General features: G+C 46.8%; 1 protein-coding gene across 1 annotated transcript in view; it reads right to left on the reverse strand.

Annotated features, from left to right (window-relative positions):
* grin3ba (glutamate receptor, ionotropic, N-methyl-D-aspartate 3Ba) overlaps positions 1 to 19,232 on the reverse strand; it is a 56,116-nt gene that overhangs the window by 1,157 nt on the left and 35,727 nt on the right. Inside the window, 9 exon segments of the mRNA XM_067243391.1 lie at positions 312 to 379; positions 1,520 to 1,684; positions 2,883 to 3,034; positions 11,089 to 11,204; positions 12,703 to 12,848; positions 13,239 to 13,385; positions 14,060 to 14,296; positions 15,042 to 15,313; positions 15,726 to 16,231. Coding sequence (XP_067099492.1) covers positions 312 to 379; positions 1,520 to 1,684; positions 2,883 to 3,034; positions 11,089 to 11,204; positions 12,703 to 12,848; positions 13,239 to 13,385; positions 14,060 to 14,296; positions 15,042 to 15,313; positions 15,726 to 16,231 — 1,809 coding nt within the window.

A 19,232-nucleotide genomic window follows, 5' to 3' on the forward strand; every position in this document is an offset into this window, starting at 1 on the left:
AGGTCAAGTGAACACCAGAAGGGGAAGGAGAGAAAAGGAAGGAGGAAAGGCAGGGGGGGAGTAGAGAAAGAGAATCACAAACAGCTCGGGTCAGTTTACGGTTCAGTTCCCCCAGAAGGAGATGAGATAGCTCTAGAAGTGTGTGAAGTGTATGTTAGGTGAGAGTTGTGAGGCGTGTGGAGGAGAATGGGATGTACTGTATACCTATGTTATTGACTAATCAATTGAACTTTCTCCTGTGTGTGTGTGAGCTATGTGTGAGGTGTGTGTGAAGTGTGTGAGGTGCGTGTGAGGTGTGTGTGAGGGGATACCTCTGGTCTATACCACTCAGCTCCTTCCCCACATCCTCATAGGTGGTGTTTAGAGCTCGGTGGATCTTCTGCAGAAGGAGCCACATATGAGACACCTACCACTACAAACACAACAAGCGTGAACTAACTACACGACTATACTGACCCCTAACCATACATACTACAACACTGACCACTAACTTTACTAATCACTGTACTAACTGTTAGTACAGTGATTAGTAAAGTCAGTGGTCAGTGTTGTAGTATGATTATGATTTGAGTATGATTTTTAGCACTCAGCACAGTAGTTTATCCACTATTATACTGACTGTACACCATACTAAATACAGTTGCTACTGGAACAGCTACAGTATACATTTGATGCTGCTGTTAGTCAGTCCTGTAATGACACAATGTGAACAGCAGAGGACGCCACTACACCATGTCTGAATGGATGAGCAACTTTCCATTATGCTAGTGCCCAGGGGCTTTGTTAGACCCTTTTTACTGGGGCGTGTGCCCCAGTATAAATTAGCTGTGCCCCAGTAAAATCTCAAATGTAAGTTTTAACAATTTACTTTATTAGTCAGTGCATTCATTTACATTGATAATCCCGGAAAAAAGAAATGCAGTATCCCAATCAATGCTTGTAAAATCAAAGCAGTTGAACCGAAAACACAAACTGACGCATGCCCACAGAATTCCATATCCAGGCGTTCTTCTGTGCTTGCTGTAATAGCCACTGCAGCGCTCACACAGAAGTCCAGGTGTCGGCAAGTCAGAATTGAGGTGGGCTAAAAAAAAACTTCAGAAACTAAAGACCTTTCTAAATAATAGGCCTACCGATCATTTTATTTAGACTCAAACATAATAACAACAATATTACATACATATAATTTTTTTGTATTTTCGCTCAATATTAATGCGAAGAAATGGGCATGTGCTCACATTAACTATTGATATCCCTGCCAAAGCTGATATCAAATTTACGTCCCTCCGCTGTCGTATAGTGGGTTAACAAGGGGAGTTTCTATAGTGCATTGTGTCGCACACATTTTGTGTGCAGCAAGCTTGGAGGAAAACAAAAAGGGATTTGAGTCGGTGCCTGTGCCCCAGTAGAGCTTTATCTCTAACAACGCCTCTGCTGAGGCCCTGCCTGGTGTCTGTGTTTAGGTGTGGTTAGATATGTGTGTGTGGGTGTGTAAACAAATGTGTGTGTGTTAGCTCACCTGGCTGGTGTGTAACCAGTACTGTAGAGTGTGTGTGCGTCGGAGTCGGGGCAGAACCAGGTGATAGAAGGTGTGTTCACCTGCCAAGGTGAGCAAGGCCCCGCCCACGCCCACACACAGCAACACAAACAGGCCCGAGAAATGCTGGATCCCCATCTGTAGAGTCTGGGTGGCGGAGGGGAGGAAGAGAGAAAGAGAGAGGTCGAAAAAGGGAAAGAGAGAGAAAGAGAGAGAGAAAGAAAAAGCCAGAGAAAGCGAGTGGGATGAGGGGAGAGAGAAAGATAAAGAGAAACAGAGTGGGGGAGGTGAAACACATCAAGAGGAACCAGAGTGGGCAGAGTGAGAAACGATTAAACCGCGGCTCATTTGTCTCTCGTTCGTGACGGCAGCCCCTTCCTATCTGGGCACATCTGCCTTTGAAGTGCCAGGAGAGAGACAGGAGCCCTGCTCCTTCCATCACGACCCCTCACAACCCTTTCTCCACTGCCCCTCGCGGCAATCGCGCTCCTGCTGATTCAACACGTTCATCTGGGAAAACGGTGACCTCTTTTCCTCTCGCTGCGGGAGCCCTCCCTCTTCCCCGTGGCACCGCTTGGAAGTTCAACCCCGCTCGCCCAGAACCTAGGAGAGGCTCCTCTTTGAACGCAGGAAACCTAGCTGGTTGTGGCAGATGTTGTCTGACATCTGGGTTCAAGCTGGTAAGGTTCCCTCTCTGCTTGCATTTCAAGTTCATTTTGACAGTTTGTATTCCCGTTGGAAGCTGTGAGGGAAGGTGTTCTGGGGAAGGGGAACAGAAGCTTCTCTTTTCTTCCCAAACCGTGGTGGGGTGAAACGGTGATGCAGACAGATATAGAAACACTCGAGACAAGCACAGACACCCTAAAAAGCCACGAGGAATGAGAAGCTCTCATAACATGCTCCCATGTTACACTCAAAACACTGACGCAAGTTTGCTGCAAGGGAAGACGAAAGCAAAGTGAAATATAAACACACACACACACACACACATAAACAGTCTAAGCCTGTAGCCATAGGCTGCATATTGGGATGTGTATAGCAGGCAGCGAGACCTGACTGTTCCTCTGTGTCCCAATGGGAGGCTTAGATACAGGCCTACTTTCACTACCTCACACACACACACCTAAATACACACACACACCGTCTACCGGATACACATCGTCTCCTAAACGCACACACATGCATACACACACACACACCTTCCTCCAACACACTGACACACATGCACCTTTTTTTCTCCACACACACGCCTTCCACCAACACACACACACACACACACACACACACACACACACACACACACACACACACACACACACACACACACACACACACACTCACTCACCTCGGTGACGGCGAACACACGTTTTCCACAGGGCACCACCTTGTACCACTTGTCATGTAGCATGTCCATGAAACCGTCTGACTTGTAGCGACTCACAAACTCCGACACGTTCCTGGTGAGGGGGGAGCCCTGGGCTGTTCCGATGCCATAGCCTGCAGGCACACACATATGTAAACACACACATGTGGACGGACAGGCACACACACAAGTAAACACATACACACACAAAGGCATGCATGGAGATACACACCCACACACGCATGAACCGGAGACCCACACACAAAAACACACAAATACACACACTGTTAGGGTACATCCTACAGAGTGGTATAGAGGGCAGGATTTGGGGCTGACACAGCAACAACACGTTCAACTGATATGACTAGTGTGTGAACCTAATGATGTTAGATCTGTAAGCCTGAGTTAGCTCTGCACCTTACAGTTTTTTTCAATTGCTTACGCACAAAATCCTTACTTGTCACACAATTTCTGAAACCTGACACTCAAACACCAGAACCACACATCAAATCTGCAAAACCCTACGCACATTTTTGGCCTTTGACTCCGTTTTTAATTTCATAAAACACTTTTTGCCAAACACAACACACAATTCTCCACCTAACACACAACATTCTAACAGGAAGAATCTTGATTTCCTTTTTCAAACACAACCAATCAAAATGCCACGCTAAGGCCAAATCCCAATACTCTGTATTATCCCTACCCCTTAGTTTTGTGTGTTCACGTGAGAGTAAGTGGTGTCCCAATACTCTTTTTGATCGAGGGGTAGGGCTAAGACGAAGGGGTATACACCCCTTAAAACCAAGTGTTTTCAGGAGCTTACTTGAAACCAAGGGGTATGTGAATACTGCGCGACCGGCAATAATGGCGGCCAGATCATCCAGAGAGTCCCATACATGTAATATTTTCGGCTTACAGTTTTTTTCAACTGCTTACACACATTTTTTTTACTTATCCTCTTTTTTTCAAAACTTAACACATAAATCCAACAACTGCACACACAAAATGCAAAATGCCTCGCTTCTCTTGCAAAATGAAGCACTGCATTCAAAATATCACAAACACGTCTCAAAAGCAAACATTTGTCTCATGTTGCAAACACTTTTACCATTATATTACATTTTTGGATATAACATATACATACAGTTATTCAAAACCTAAAGCTCTTCTTTCATGAGCTCCTATGTACATTTCTGTACAAGATTGAAAGTAAATGGCAGAGATGATTCCAAATTCACGGTAAACACGAAAACAAGATTGAAACCAAAAATTTTTTTACTGTAAGCATTTGTGGTTGTGAATACAGTATTACACAGTACGAAAGAGTGTAGTAGGACATAAACCAAACCTAATTTTGAAAAAGGTGATTACAGAATGGTGTGTGTGTGTGAGCCATGAACTGTAGCATACAGTAATATATACTATTTTCTACAATATTGTCACAATGTCTTCTTACAGTCACTGTACTGTTGCACAGTATGATACAGTAATCCACCAGACTGTGACCAATCATGCAGTGCACTGCAGTCAATGGATGCATGGGTGCTAAAATATATGTTTGTGTATAGTATACCGTGTGTCAAAGGCCAAAAATGTGCATATGGTTTTGCAGATTTGATGTGTGGTTCTGGTGTTTGAGTGTCAGGTTTCAGAAATGGTGTGACAAGTAAGGATTTGATCTGATATTTCTCACATGTGCAAACACTCATTGCCTTACTCAACACCAACCAATCATGGCTTTAGAATAGGCCTATAAATAGCCTAATTTGAGTGGGTATAATTTCAACCTTTACTGTAGAAATGATAAAAGGTATGTAACAATCTACTGTAATGTACACATGTTCTAATGTAATGTACACATAATAGCTGTTTCAGCACAACACACGGTATACTATACACAAACATATTTTAGCACCCATGCATCCATTGACTGCAGTGCACTGCATGATTGGTCAGTCTGGTGGATTACTGTATCATACTGTGCAACAGTACAGTGACTGTGAGAGAAGACATTCTGACAATATTGTAGAAAATAGTATATATTACTGTATGCTACAGTTCATGGCACACACACACCATTCCGTAATCACCTTTTGAAAAAAAAGGGTTTGGTTTTTGTCCTACTACACTCTTTCTTTCGTACTGTGTAATACTGTATTCACAACCACAAATGCTTACAGTAAAAAAAAGTTTGGTTTCAATCTTGTTTTCGTGTTTACCATGAATTTTTCAACATCTCTGCTATTACAGAAATGTACATAGGAGCTCATGAAAGAAGAGTTTTAGGTTTGGAATAACTGTGTGTATATGATATATCCAAAAATGTAATATTATGGCAAAGGTGTTGGCAATGTAAGACAAATGTTTGCTTTTGAAACGTGTTTGTGATATTTTGAATGCAGTGCTTCATTTTGCAAGAGATGCGAGGCATTTTGCATTTTGTGTGCGCAATTCTTGGACTTGTGTAAAGTTAAAAAAAAAAGAGGACAAGTAAAAAATAAATAATTGTAAGCAGTTGAAAAAAACTGTCAACAGTCTGACTTCCTGCATAGCTGACTTCCTGTCGCTGTTGTGGTCAGTTCCTGTTATCTGGGCTGGCTAGGTGCTAATCTCAGAGGATCCAGCCGAGGGCGAGATCACACTGGCACACTGTTTCTTACAGTATATTAAAATAAAATGTATCTCTCTCTCTCTTCCTTCTCTCTCTCTTTCCTCTCTCTCTATCTCTCTCTATTTATCTATCTATCTGTCTATCTATCTAGCTGTTCATCTATCTCTCTCTCTCTCTCTCTCTCTCTCTCTCTCTCTCTCTCTCTCTCTCTCTCTGTCTCTCTCTCTCTCTCTCTCTCTCTATTTCTCTCCCCTTCCTCTCTCCACTCTCTCTCTCTCTCTCTCTCTCTCTCTCTCTCTCTCTCTCTCTCTCTCTCTCTCTCTCTCTCTCTCTCTCTCTCTCTCCCCTTCCTCTCTCCACTCTCTCCACTCTCTCTCTCTCTCTCCTTTTTCTGTCTCCACCCTGTCTATCTCATCCCTCTCTCTCTCTCTCTCTCTCTCTCTCTCTCTCTCGCTCTCTCTCTCTCTCTCTCTGTCTCCCTCGCTCTCGCTCACTCTCCTCTGATGAGCAGGGACAGACAGTATTCGTCTGTCAGCTCCCGTCTCATCCCTCCTTATGTAGACGAGTCAGACAGTGAGAGACTAAGGAGCAGCCGTGTCTCTTGTTTTGCTCTTTTCCTCTCCGACTGATGGCCACCAATTTATACGCACACCCCAAACCCATAAACAACCGGTCTGTTGTTCCCCTCTCTCCCAACTCAAACTCTCTCTATCTCTCTTTTATCCTCCATAACAAACACATACCTAAACACACACACACGCATACACACACACACACGGACACACACACACAGACATATCACTCTTGCCAAGCAGCAACTACCCTGCCAACAACAATTCCGCCCTGGCAACAACACAGCTTTGCCCGCCTGCCTCATTTCGAGACACACTCCGTTCTGGATGGCTGGGCAGGGATGGAAAACACACACACACCGACATGCCCCACACATACGCACAAACAGAAGCACACACGCACATAAAAAACATACATATACGACATCACACACACAAACACATACAGCTCAGTGGTAATATGAAAAAAATATCGATTGCTTACCATTTTTTCCGATTGCTTACCCTAAGCACAATTTTGAAAACAGGGCTCACTTTGTCAAATACAACACACGATTCACACAACTAGACACACAAGTAGCAGAACACCTTCGATCTTTTGCAAAATGAAACACTTCGTTCAAAACTATACAATCATGTATAAAATCCAATGATGTCACCGTATGCCACACACATGGTTCATAAAATGTGACTCTGTTTGAACCAGTTACACACAATTGTGCACAATTAAAAACACTAACTATTCTTTTCTAATGATATAACCTGCTTGATTTTGTCAAGAGATATTGTAACAGTAGAGTACGTAAACTACACGAATATGTTGACCAAACACAACACACAAGACCAGTACTTCACAATGATGAAAATATGTACTGTATTTCTTCACATTGTCAACATAAAGGTTGCATTTTGTCTAGAAGATCAGAACATATTTCAAATCAAATACTGTAATAGGCTACATAGTGTAAACACAGCAAATGCATTTGTGGAGACAAAAGAAAGCATACAGCAAATTAAATACAGTACATTATTTCAATCATGGACTGCCATAAATGTTTTTTTTTTTTTTACTGATGTAGTGCATATAGTAGGCTATATTTTACTGTACTGTACTGTAGACAGTAGATAATAGTAGTTTTCACCTGTGCTCTTGTCGAAATGTCCAAATTGTTGTTACTGTTGCAACAGTATATCTGCTGAGGTTGGGCTGAACTCTCTGTTCTCAATGTTGCCTCATGGTTCCCAACATGGTCAACCAATGTTGTTCCAATTTAATTAGATACTGTAAATTTGGCCTTATTCTTCCTCTCCCTCTCCCTACCACTCTTCCTCCACGGGCTCCCCCTCTCATTCTCCCTCTTTACTCTACTGTCTCCAGTACAGTAAAATGTAGCCTACTACATATGCACTATATCAGTACTTTTTTTGTACACATTTACGGCAGTCCATGATTGAAACAATCTACTGTATTTCATTTGCTGAATACTTTCATTTGTCTCCATAAATGTATTAGCTGTGTTTACAGTATGTAGCCTACTACATTTAGTCATTTACGTAGCAGACGCTCTTACGTAATTGAATACTATACAGTATTCAATTTGAAGTATGTTCAGATTTTCGGAACAAAATGCAACCTTTACGTAGACAATGTGGAGAGTACGGTAAATTTTTTCAACAGTGTGCAGTACTGGTCTTGTGTGTTATGTTTGGTCAACAAATCCATGTACTTTTACGTACTCTACTGTAACAATATCTCTGACAAAATCAAGCAGGTTATATCATTAGAAAAGAATAGTTAGTGTAAAAGTGTTTAACATTTTGCACAACAGTGTGTAACTGGTTCAAACAGTCCAATTTTATGAACCATGTGCGTGGTATACGGTGACAGAAATAGGTTTTTATACATGATTGTATAGTTTTGAACGAAGTGTTTCATTTAGCAAAAGATTGGAGGTGTTCTGCTACATGTGTGTTTAGTTGTGTGAATCATGTGTTGCGTTTTGACAAAGTGAGCCCTGTTTTTAAAATTGGGCTTACATAAGCAATTGGAAAAAACTGTAAGCATGTAAGCAATTGGAAAAAACTGTAAGCACTTTAGGCTTGTACACCTGACGGCCGTGTTTGATCCATTCGTTCAAGTGTGGCATTTTACAAGGCAGTGTCTTGAAAAGGCAATTACAGTAAGTGACATAATATTAATATTAATATTATAATATTATAAACGGCTGCAGCCGTCAAAAGCCCCGTTAGGCTGCCCGATATGATTGATGCGTTGGGCAGAGTTGCTGGAGCTCAGTCTGTGAACTTACAACGCAGCATTGATTACAACAGGGATAAGTTTGCGGCTCTGCAGAGGAAGATGGAGGACTTGGAGACCTTCCTGAAGGGTGGACGCGAAAATTGAGTTGCGGCTACTCGTCAAAACAACTACCCCAATCTTATCCTCTTTCGGCCCCGTAACCAGCACAAGGCCTGGCCAAGGTCATTGCTGGAAAACAACTCCCCTGGAGAGCGCTGAAGCGAGACTATCTTGCTCCTCCCTTCCCCCCCCCCACCGACATCTGTGGTTTGGTCTCTTCCCGGGTCATGACCAAGGATGTCTCCTGGCCAACACAATCTGCATAGGGAGAATCGGACTGATTGTGGCCTAGGTCGAGGGCGCCAACCCAGACTTACTCACACATTAACTTTCACCTACTACAGATATCACCACCCCCCCACCCCCATCCAACGCCTTCGCCTGCTTTTCCCCAGGGTGGCTGGCGGTTCTGTGTCCAGCGCCTACATGGCTGCAGGTCCAGATGCTGCTTGGCTACCCCCCCCCCCCCCCCACTCGTTGCAAGTATCGTGTTTTTGTAAATGTTGTTGTGCTTATGTGCTGAGGTTTTTGTCTGTTCCCACACTGTACTCCTCTAGGAGCATTGTCTGGGTGTTGCCTTTTTCTCTCCTCCTCTCTCCTCATGTTATGCTGTAACTTTCTAGTGGCGCCGAAATTGGCTGCCTAGGTAGGCTCTCCTACCGAAGTAAATTCCTTGTCTGTGCAAACTTTCATGGCGAATAAAAACCCATTCTGATTCTGATTCTGATTCTGATATTTCTGTGTCTAATGTAGAAAAGAGTGTTTAGTAATTTGCAAATAGTGTGCGGCTGAGAATGTGCTTAGAGTTGTGCAGATCGGGGCTGCTGTTTTGCTCATTGAGTGTCAGGTTGCACTAACTGTGTGTTATTTGACATTTTGGTGTCCAAGCAATCGGCAAACTGTCATGGGGTGTGTCTGAGCTGTCATAAACATTTCCGTGCCCCGGAAACAGAAGCAAACTCTTCGTCTTCTGCCTCTCTCTGTTCCAGGAGTCCGAGAGAGACAGAACCCTTCCTCTTCCTGCAGTGTCTGGACTGGGCTCTCCTTTCCCTCGCTCCCCCCCGCCCCCCCCACCTGCTTCCCCCTTTCCTCAGACATCCCTCGTGCCTCTTTGTCTCACCGAATAACGTCCCTCCTGTCTCTCCTCTCCTGCCCTCGGCCCACCCTCCATCGCTCCCTCTCTCCGGGGAAGGGGTGAAGGTTTGTCTTGATTAGGTGACTCCACTGCCGGGGTCCTTTATCACTCCCTGTGCAGAAGGACACTAACTGGCAGTGGGCAAATGAAAGCCCTCTATCTCCCTGCCTCTCCCTGCCTCTCCCTGCCTCTCCCTCCTCTCCCTCCTCTTCCTCCTCTTCCTCCTCTTCCTCCTTCCACCACCCTCAAGCTCCTACATCTGTCTTTCTTTGAGACCCACATCTCTCTGTCTTTGTGAGTACTGTCCTCTCTGTCTTGGATGAAAGACCCCTTCTATTCTTTGGAGTTGGATTGTGTTCCATTCTATTCTATTCTATTCTATTCTTTGCTGTTCCATTTCACTCCACTCTAGTCTAATACATTACATTCTATTCTACTGGAAAAATTCCTTCCATTCAACAAGCTTCTGTGTGAAGTGATAGCCATGGCAGGTCAACAGTCAATACATCAGCTGTGAGGCTGTCTACACGCTCCGCTACCCAGCGTGCATACCAACGAGGTGCGTTTGTTATCTCCACAATCCGCCCAGCGATTGTATCTCACATGTGAGCCGCAGAGGCCCGCATAGCGTCTCTGCCGCCCCTGTGAGATGAAAAAAACGGGCTTTGAAAGAGAGGAAGTTTGCGTTGGGGCTGGTCAACTCTCCTCTGTGTTTGAGGGGGCGCCAGGTCTGTGATTGACAGGCTGCGGTGTTTCCAGCAGGGCTGTCTTCATGCACACACTTTGAGACGATGAGCTCGCCAGTGTATCATTATGGGGTGTGTGTATGAGAGAGAGAGATAGTAACTGACTGCATGTTCTAAAATTACAGAAATGAATTACAGAAATGAAATATATTATTCAGATAGCCCCCAGCATGACCAGCAGTAGAGCATTGACTATCTATCGAACTAGCTTCATCTTTTTGACAAGCCTGCTCATTTAAAACCATAAAACTCTACAGCCCTGTAGTCCTACACTTCAACCCTGTAGTCCGACCACACTACAACCCTAGAACGGAGTCAGATGGCTGAGCGGTGAGGGAGTCGGGCTAGTAATTTGAAGGTTGCCAGTTCGATTCCCGGCCGTGCCATATGACGTTGTGTCAAGGAACTTCACCCTACTTGCTTCGGGGGGAATGTCCCTGTACTTACTGTAAGTCGCTCTGGATAAGAGCGTCTGCTAAATGACTAAATGTAAATGTAGGACACCTCAGGCCTTGCACCCTACCCCACCGTCCCACAACCCCTACAGACCTAAATTCTTCCAACCCTTCAGTCATCCCTCAGCCTAGCTGTTACTCCACTGTGTCATTTAGTCTGTGTGTGCATGAGTCTATGTATGCGTTTTAAACTTTTTACGTAAATGTGTCTCTGCATGTGTGTGTATTTGTGTCTGTGTGTGTGTGTGTAATTGTGTCTGTGTGTGGTGTGTGTATTTGTGTCTCTGTGTGTGTGTGTCCTGCTCACCTTCTATTGCAAATGGTTTCCCCACAGTGAGTAGTTTGCATGCCGCGTCGATGGACACCTCAAAGTCCAGCAGTGCTTTATCCATGATGAAGGCATCCAGGGTAGGAGGATCTGTCCTTCAATACAAAGACACAAATACACACACACACACACACACACACACACACACACACACGCAAACACCACACACACAAACACAAACAGACACACACACGCACACACCATAAGAGTTAGACTACACAGACATCATCGATTCATGGAGACACAATCCAGAGTCAGCACAATCCTTCAGACAGGGCCGGATACCTCCAGATCAGTACAATGCAGCCAGTGTTTCAGAGCATCCAGCCTCATCTCATGTTTAATACAGCAGCTCGTCTCAACTCCTCTGACATTTAGAGATGCGATTAACCTCCTGTTATACACTCGACTATGTAAACAAACACACCTGGGCCTGCTTGATAAGAGAGTACACACACACACACATGCACACCAGCATGAGCGACTGACCCCTTACTGACCCTGACTGACCCCTGTTACGGAGTGGCCCTCAGTAGGGAACACGCCTAAACCTGCTATCTGAGCAGCTGGACTGGAATACACACACACACAAACACACAGACATGTCCACACACTCACAAAGGCACACACACATATGGTGCATATACACGTACACACATGCACACACACACGTACCGAGCACTTACTGACTGGAAAACCAGCCGGATATCACATCAGGCTGGCTGGCTGATCAAATTACCTGAAACTCCTTATTATTCTCCACTGGGTGTAGGCTAGGTCTACCACAACCAGAGATGACTTTAAAAAGTCTTTGGTTTCAGGAAAAACCATTGCCAACTTCTCTTGTACTCTTTCTCTCTCTCTTTCTCTTTCTGTCTCTCAGCATCCCAAATTCAAATGATCTTAATCTCTCTCACACCTTCTCTATATCTCTCTTTCTCTCTCCATCTTTCTCTATATCTACCCTTCTCTCTTTATCTCTCTTTCCTTTTCTCTCTCTTCCTTTTTATCTCCCCCTCTTTCTCTGTCTGCCTATCTCTTCCCCCCTCTTCAGTATCCCTCCCTCTCTCCCTGTCTGCGAGGGGGAGCAGAAGAGAGCTCCTCTGAGGGGGGTTCCTCTCAGTGGGTGCCGATCACCCAGTGTGTTCTTTCTGGCATGAATGTGTGTGTGTGTGTGAGAGAGAGCTGTGTTCTCTCTCTCCCGAAGTGCGCTCCTGTTCTCTCTCAGAGCTGTGTGTGGGTCAGTGCTTTTACTCTGCCCTGACGTCCCCTTCTGTCCATCTATGCAGACATCAAAGTTCCCCTTTCTCTCTCTCTTTTACTCTGTCTCTGTGTCTCTCTCTCCATCTCTCTCTCTCCCTCTGTGTGTTTCATCCAACCAAACACTGTTCCACCTTTCATCTCTGTTTGCAAGGTGTGCCCATGTTTGTGCTTGTGTGTGTGTGTGTGAGTTTTGTAAATGTGTGTGTGTCAGCATGGACACTTTGCTGGCCTTGTTATATCTTTGTGTGTTTGTGTGTGTGTGTGTGTCAGCATGGAACTTCTGTCAGGTGTGCTTGGCTTGTTATATGGTTGTGTGCGTGTGTTCCTTACTTCAGCATGGATACTCCGTCGGGTGTGGTGGGCTGGTTGAAGCGCCTCATGTAGTCATACATTTCCGGAAAGCTCTTCTTCATGTAGTCCTCCGCACTGCTCTCTCTCACCGTGCCAAACCTGAACCCCAGGGAGGGGTGGTGGAGCTGGGGGGGGGGGGGGGAGGCATGGGGAGGAGGGAGGAGGGAGGGAAAGAATGGGAAGGGAGTGAGAGGGGGAGAGAAAGGGATGGGGCATGAAAGGGAGGAGGTAACATCATCAGTCTCATCTTAAATTCACTATCTATAAACTCCCTCAGCGGTTTGAAAAATACCAGGGGGATAATCCTTCATAAATAATCCCTCTCTTCACTTACACACCTGACCTTGCGCGTGTGTGTGAGTGTGTGCATCTCGACGGATAAGAAACGGAATACTAAAAGAATTGACTGAGTGTGAAAAGAGCGTATGTGTACCTGTGTACCTGTGTGTGCTAGTGTGTGCGCGTGTGTGTGCGCGTGCGTGTGTGTGTGTGGTTGTGTGCATGTGTGGTCTAACCTTGTCGTCGTGTATTCCAGACACCTCCTCGAAGGTCTTCTCTCCCACCATGACGGCGGCCAGGTTAGCAGTGTAGCTGGACAGGACCAGCAGGCAGAAGATGGCCCAGAGGTTCATCAGGAACCGCCCAGTCCAGCACTTAGGAGTCTACACACACACACACAGGCATGTATGCATGTATACATGAATGCACACACATACGTATGCAGAAACTCACACACACATACACACGCACACACACACAAACACACATGAATACACACACGCTCTGGTTTAGCTTTGGTGTGGTAACATACCAATAACAAAAACACCAAACGATTTCATATTGAAATTCATTTAAGGTGTGATTAAAGTTAACCTCCAGCGGTGCAGTAAGAGATGAATAGAATAATGGATATCAAATTGCTTCCCAAGAATCTAATGCATGTATTTGGTCTGGCTTCAGTTATGCTGATTACTTTGCATTGTTTGTGTACAGGATCGTGGAGCTGGTTTGTTTACAGAGCGGCAACACCCGTGTATTTCATATCATGTTACTCTTTCTCTCTCTCCTTCCTCTCTTTCTTGCTTTCCCCCAGTTTACCTCTTCTCTTCCTCTCATTGTTCTTCATCCCTCTCGTCCCCTACTCCTCTCTCTCTTTCTCTCAGCACTCCTCTTCCTTCCTTCCTTCCTTCCTTCCTTCCTTCCTTCCTTCCTTTCATCCCCTTCACTCTTTCTGTCTCTCGCTCTATCTCACACTCTCCCCACTCTTTCGCTTTTTTCTATCTCCCTCCCTCCCTCGCTCTCCCCCCCCCCCCTCTCCTGTAGACCGGCTGCGCACCTTGGTGGCCACGGTGCGTCCAAACAGGATGGCGTAGCAGAGGTTGAGGGCGGAGGAGTAGGAGAACACCCTCAGCCTGTTGCGGCCGTGGGGAGTCATGCCGAACGGGCTGTTCCACTCGTACAGCGTGAGGAAGAGGGCGGTGAGGTGGAGCGTGACGAAGATGCCCACCCACATGGACCAGTGCAGGGGCCACATGAACGCCCCTATGGGGGCTGCGGTGTCCCTGCTACGCACCTGGGGGTGGGGGTGGAGACGGAGGGGGTTTAGATCAATGCATGTACACGCACGGGGGGAGACGCGCGCACACAGATGCTTTTTACACAGTAGACAATCTCCACGCAAACACGATCATACTTTTCACACCCGTTTCCTCACACACACACGTGCAGAACACCACAACGGTTTCGCACACGATCACACACACAAATACAGATGCACTTTTTTACACCAACGTTTCCTCTCACACACACACACGCACAAACAGTACACAACAACTGTTTCGCACACAAGCACACGCACACGTACACACACACGCCTGGCAGCTCTTAGAGACCAGTTGGTGTTGGTGGGGAGTTTATGAAGGATGTTTGACACATCAGTCAGAATACTAATCAGGCAGATGGGTGGGCAGCCTCCGAACTGGAGTCCAAGAAAAGGACGTTCTGTTGAAGGACGATGAGGTCATTTTGAGATGGGAAATGTAAACGTCACAACTTCAAACCATGTAAAGGGCAACTAGCTTCACACAAACACACACACACATATTCTCCAAAACGAAAAGGAGCTTACCCCCAAAACATACTCACACACACTCCATACACGCACGCACACACTTTCACCCACAAATACCCCCCCCCACCCCCCCGCACCCCACCAAAGACATTCTTACCCCCAAAAAACACCCACACGCTCCCCCTAAACACACACGCTGACCCCCAAACCTTACACACACAGACCCCCCCCCCCCTCCCCCTCTCACCAGTATCCCCAGGCTGGTGGAGAAGAAAGGCGAGGTGAAGTCGATCACCCGGCTCCGGGCGGAGTTGATGCTGAAGGAGGTGACGGCCATGTCTGCGGTGCCGGCCAGCAGGTCTCCCACCAGCCCCGTCCAGTTCCCCCCGCCGAGCCGCGCCCCGTACTTCCCGTCCCCCACGATGTAGAGGTCAAAGGTGAAGCCCATGTCCTCCGCCAGCTTCTCCAGCAGGTCGATGCAGTAACCGTAGCAACACTTGCGCAGGTCGTCTGGCAGGTCTGCGTGAATTGAGCGCTCGTGTGAACATTGATACGGCCGTCAAAGACGTCGCTTTGACCATGTTAGAATCCACAGATGGAGAACGACCATACTCAGATTTAGTTTCTAAGCTGTTGTCAGAAGACTTCTCACCAGAGCTAGAAACAGCATGTGTCTTGTGTGAAGGTGTAAGGTCGACTGTTTAACAGTGTGTATATGACTGGCTGTATAATACGGCAAAAAAACACACACACTCTCTCTTTTTTTGAGTATAAGTATGTATTATTAATTTAAGTATGTCATATTCATATAAGTATGTATGATCAGTATATCATATTAGCAGAAGTATATGACATGAGTATTGAGTGTACTATATTATTGAGTTTAGTAATGAGAAGAACGAGGATTATGTCCGGAGTGTGTGCGGCTCACCCACGCCCTCCCCCAGGTCGGCTGATGTGCTGTTGGGGTTGTGGAGCTGGTGAAACAGGCTTTGGAGCAGGTCAGACCGGTTGGTCCTGGGGTCCAGACACAGCTGTCCGGCGGGGCAGAGACCGTCCTCATCCACCTCCCTCGTGAACACAAACGGGTGTTCCACCAAGGTGACCACACGCAGGCGATGACCCTCCACGGTCAAGCCTGGCCTCCAGCGCCCCCCAGGGCTGCTGTCCCCCTGGCCGTCCCCTCCCCGCACCCCGGCACCCTGGCCCTGGCCCGGGGTCACCCCCGGCCCCAGCCCCGGTCCCAGCCCCAGGACTCCCTCCTCCAGCTCCAGCCGGCCCCGGGTCCACTGGCCCACGGTCACCCAGGCGGGCTGTCCCAGAGCCCCCCTCTTCAGGCTCCACACATGGAAGAGCTGGGAGGAGAGGACCCGGGAGCGGGCGGACTCCACCTGCACCAGCCCCGTGGCTCCGGTGAAGGAGGTGTTGGACAGGAACCTGGAGGGAGACAGAGGAGGAGGCTACTGTGGTGCTGCTGCTCCACGCACCCCTCTTACTTCTTAGATGTTACAGAAGAAGACTCAGGGACGTTTCATTGGCAAAGAGGGGATGTGCAAAGTATTAAATGCAGGAGTGTCGATAATAGAAGCATAAATGTATTTATTGATGACTGATTTTTTTGAATAAATTGTCTGTATTAAATTAATTTATTACTATATTAATAAAATATTGGATTGTAAAAATAAAAAATTCAGTATGACAGTAAGATAAGTTACCAAAAAATATAACCCTTTTTAATCATCTTTACCAGGGGTGCCAATAATTCTGGAGATGACTATGTACACACACACACACATATATATATATATATATATATAATAATATAATATTAATATAATATAAAATGAGGTGACAAAAAAAGTAATTGAAAGAGTTCTTAACACATTCAAACTTAGTTTCAAAACTCCCAGTCCCTTCTGTGTGTGTTGGCTGTAATAATTGCATCTTCCACTAACTCATTATTAGAAGTTAATGTGGATCTAGAAGGTCTGGCCTGTCTGGCCGTCCTAGCTGTCATTACTATTCCTCTCACTCTCTCGCCAGCCCGCGCCACCCTTTACGATGGAATACATTAGAATGAGCAATCGCCGCTTGCACATAAATCTGCCCCCGGCTGGTGAACCATGCGGTGATCGTTACGCGATGTCTGAATGCTTGACCGTGCAGAAAAACGCTGGTTGTTGTCTCAATGTTAAACCATGAAGAGACTGTTGGGTCAGGTCAATGGAATGTGTCATGTGACGTTATGGAGGAGATTAGAGATTCCTTTGCGTGAAATTGGGAGTTTGAGCTGTGCTGGGATCGTTGGGTCAAGTCTAGTCAGCGGAGGATTGTTAGGTGACGTCTGGGTGTTTAACTGTGCTGCTATTGTAGGTCAGGGGGCGAGGCTAATAGTTTCCTCATTTGTCTTGGACGGTGATGCCTCCCAGCTTGGCTCTCACCTCCTGTATGCTTGCTGAGTGAATGACACGTCTCTCCTTGTTTCTGTCTCTCTCTCTCTCTCTCTCTCTCTCTCTCTCTCTCTCTCTCTCTCTCTCTCTCTCACACACACACACGCACACGCATAAAACAGACACACACACATCCTTCTGTGTCCTTCAACCCTCCTCTCTCCTTCTCTCTCCAATGTTCTCTCTCCTTCGTTCTCCTCTCCCCCTCTTTCCTCTGTTAGGTGAGCAGCGAGTGAGGCCGCGGGTGAACTTCCTCCATTAAACATGAGAGGTGGGGAGGAGGAGGAAGGAGGCTAAATTGATAGTGAGGGTCATTAACCCCGCCCCCTCCTTCTGGCTCAGCCCTGGCTGGGGTCTGCCTGCTCTGTCAGGGCTGTCCAGCGCATACTGAGTGTGCGTGTAGGGCGGTGTAGGACACACCTTCCCATGCGTACACACTCGAGCGCAGACACAAGCACACAAGTACACTCGCACAGTCACGCGCGTGCTCGCACTTAGACACACGCACCCACCCACGTCCACACACACACACACACTCTTAATATGTGATTCACTAAGTGAGGGAGGTTTAAAAGAAACAGGTTAGATCTTAATTACACAGCGCTAATTAAGGGCTTCCTGTTTTGAAAGCATTGGCCTGCGTTTCATCACCAGCTTTGTGTGTGCCTGTTCACCCTCAGCTGTGCATTGTGGGTAAACAGCTCTTCTTCATTGTGTCATTGTGCCAACTAACAGCTTAAGACAGCCACAACTGATCACACCCACAGAGACACAGACACACACACACAGAGACACACACACACCCACAGAGACACAGACACACACCCACAGAGACACAGACACATGCACACCCACAGAGACACAGACACACACACAGAGACACAGACACACCCACAGAGACACAGACACACACACAGAGACACAGACACACCCACAGAGACACAGACACACGCACACCCACAGAGACACAGACACACACACAGAGACACAGACACACACACAGAGACACAGACACACCCACAGAGACACAGACACACACCGACAGAGACACAGACACACACCCACAGAGACACAGACACACACCCACAGAGACACAGACACACACCGACAGAGACACAGACACACACCCACAGAGACACAGACACACACCGACAGAGACACAGACACACACACAGAGACACAGACACACCCACAGAGACACAGACACACACCCACAGAGACACAGACACACACCGACAGAGACACAGACACACACCGACAGAGACACAGACACACACCCACAGAGACACAGACACACACCCACAGAGACACAGACACACACCCACAGAGACACAGACACACACCGACAGAGACACAGACACACACCCACAGAGACACACCGACAGAGACACACACACACCCACAGAGAGACACACACACACACACACACCGGTAAGGAGTTGTCCTAGTGAGTCTATAAAGACCAAGTGTACAAAAAACACCCATTCTTCTTTCCTTGAATTGATCTCTGATCAATACATGGATTCCGCCCTCCACACATGCAGAATAAGAAACACCCTGGCGTCTGATCTGATATTCTGTGTGACGGCGACCATTAATCACCGGCCGGCCAGTCGGGATGTAAATGTGTGTGCCAGGGGGCAGTGTCAGAGAGAGATGAGCCCCAGCAGAGAGACTTGCCCTGGAGTCCTCCGGGAGAGACTCTGCCTTGCAGGAGCAGTGCGTGACGGATGAGGCCACTAAAGCCAGGATTGGGATGGTCTCCCCTCTATCTCCCCGTCTCTCGCTCTCTCCTCTCTTGCTCCATCTCATCGGAGGAAGTTTCCTCCCCTGCTGTCGTCCTCCGAGTGGTCGGGGACGCTTGTTTTAATCTCCCCGGAGAGACAGAGTCACTCTGGCAGCTGGGACCCTGAGATGGCAGTGACTGACTGGCAGATCCCTTTTCCAGATAACAACAACAACGCAATCACTCTTTCTTTCTCTCTCTC

The sequence above is a fragment of the Osmerus mordax genome, chromosome 9, assembly GCF_038355195.1.
Source record: "Osmerus mordax isolate fOsmMor3 chromosome 9, fOsmMor3.pri, whole genome shotgun sequence".
NCBI lineage: Eukaryota > Metazoa > Chordata > Actinopteri > Osmeriformes > Osmeridae > Osmerus > Osmerus mordax.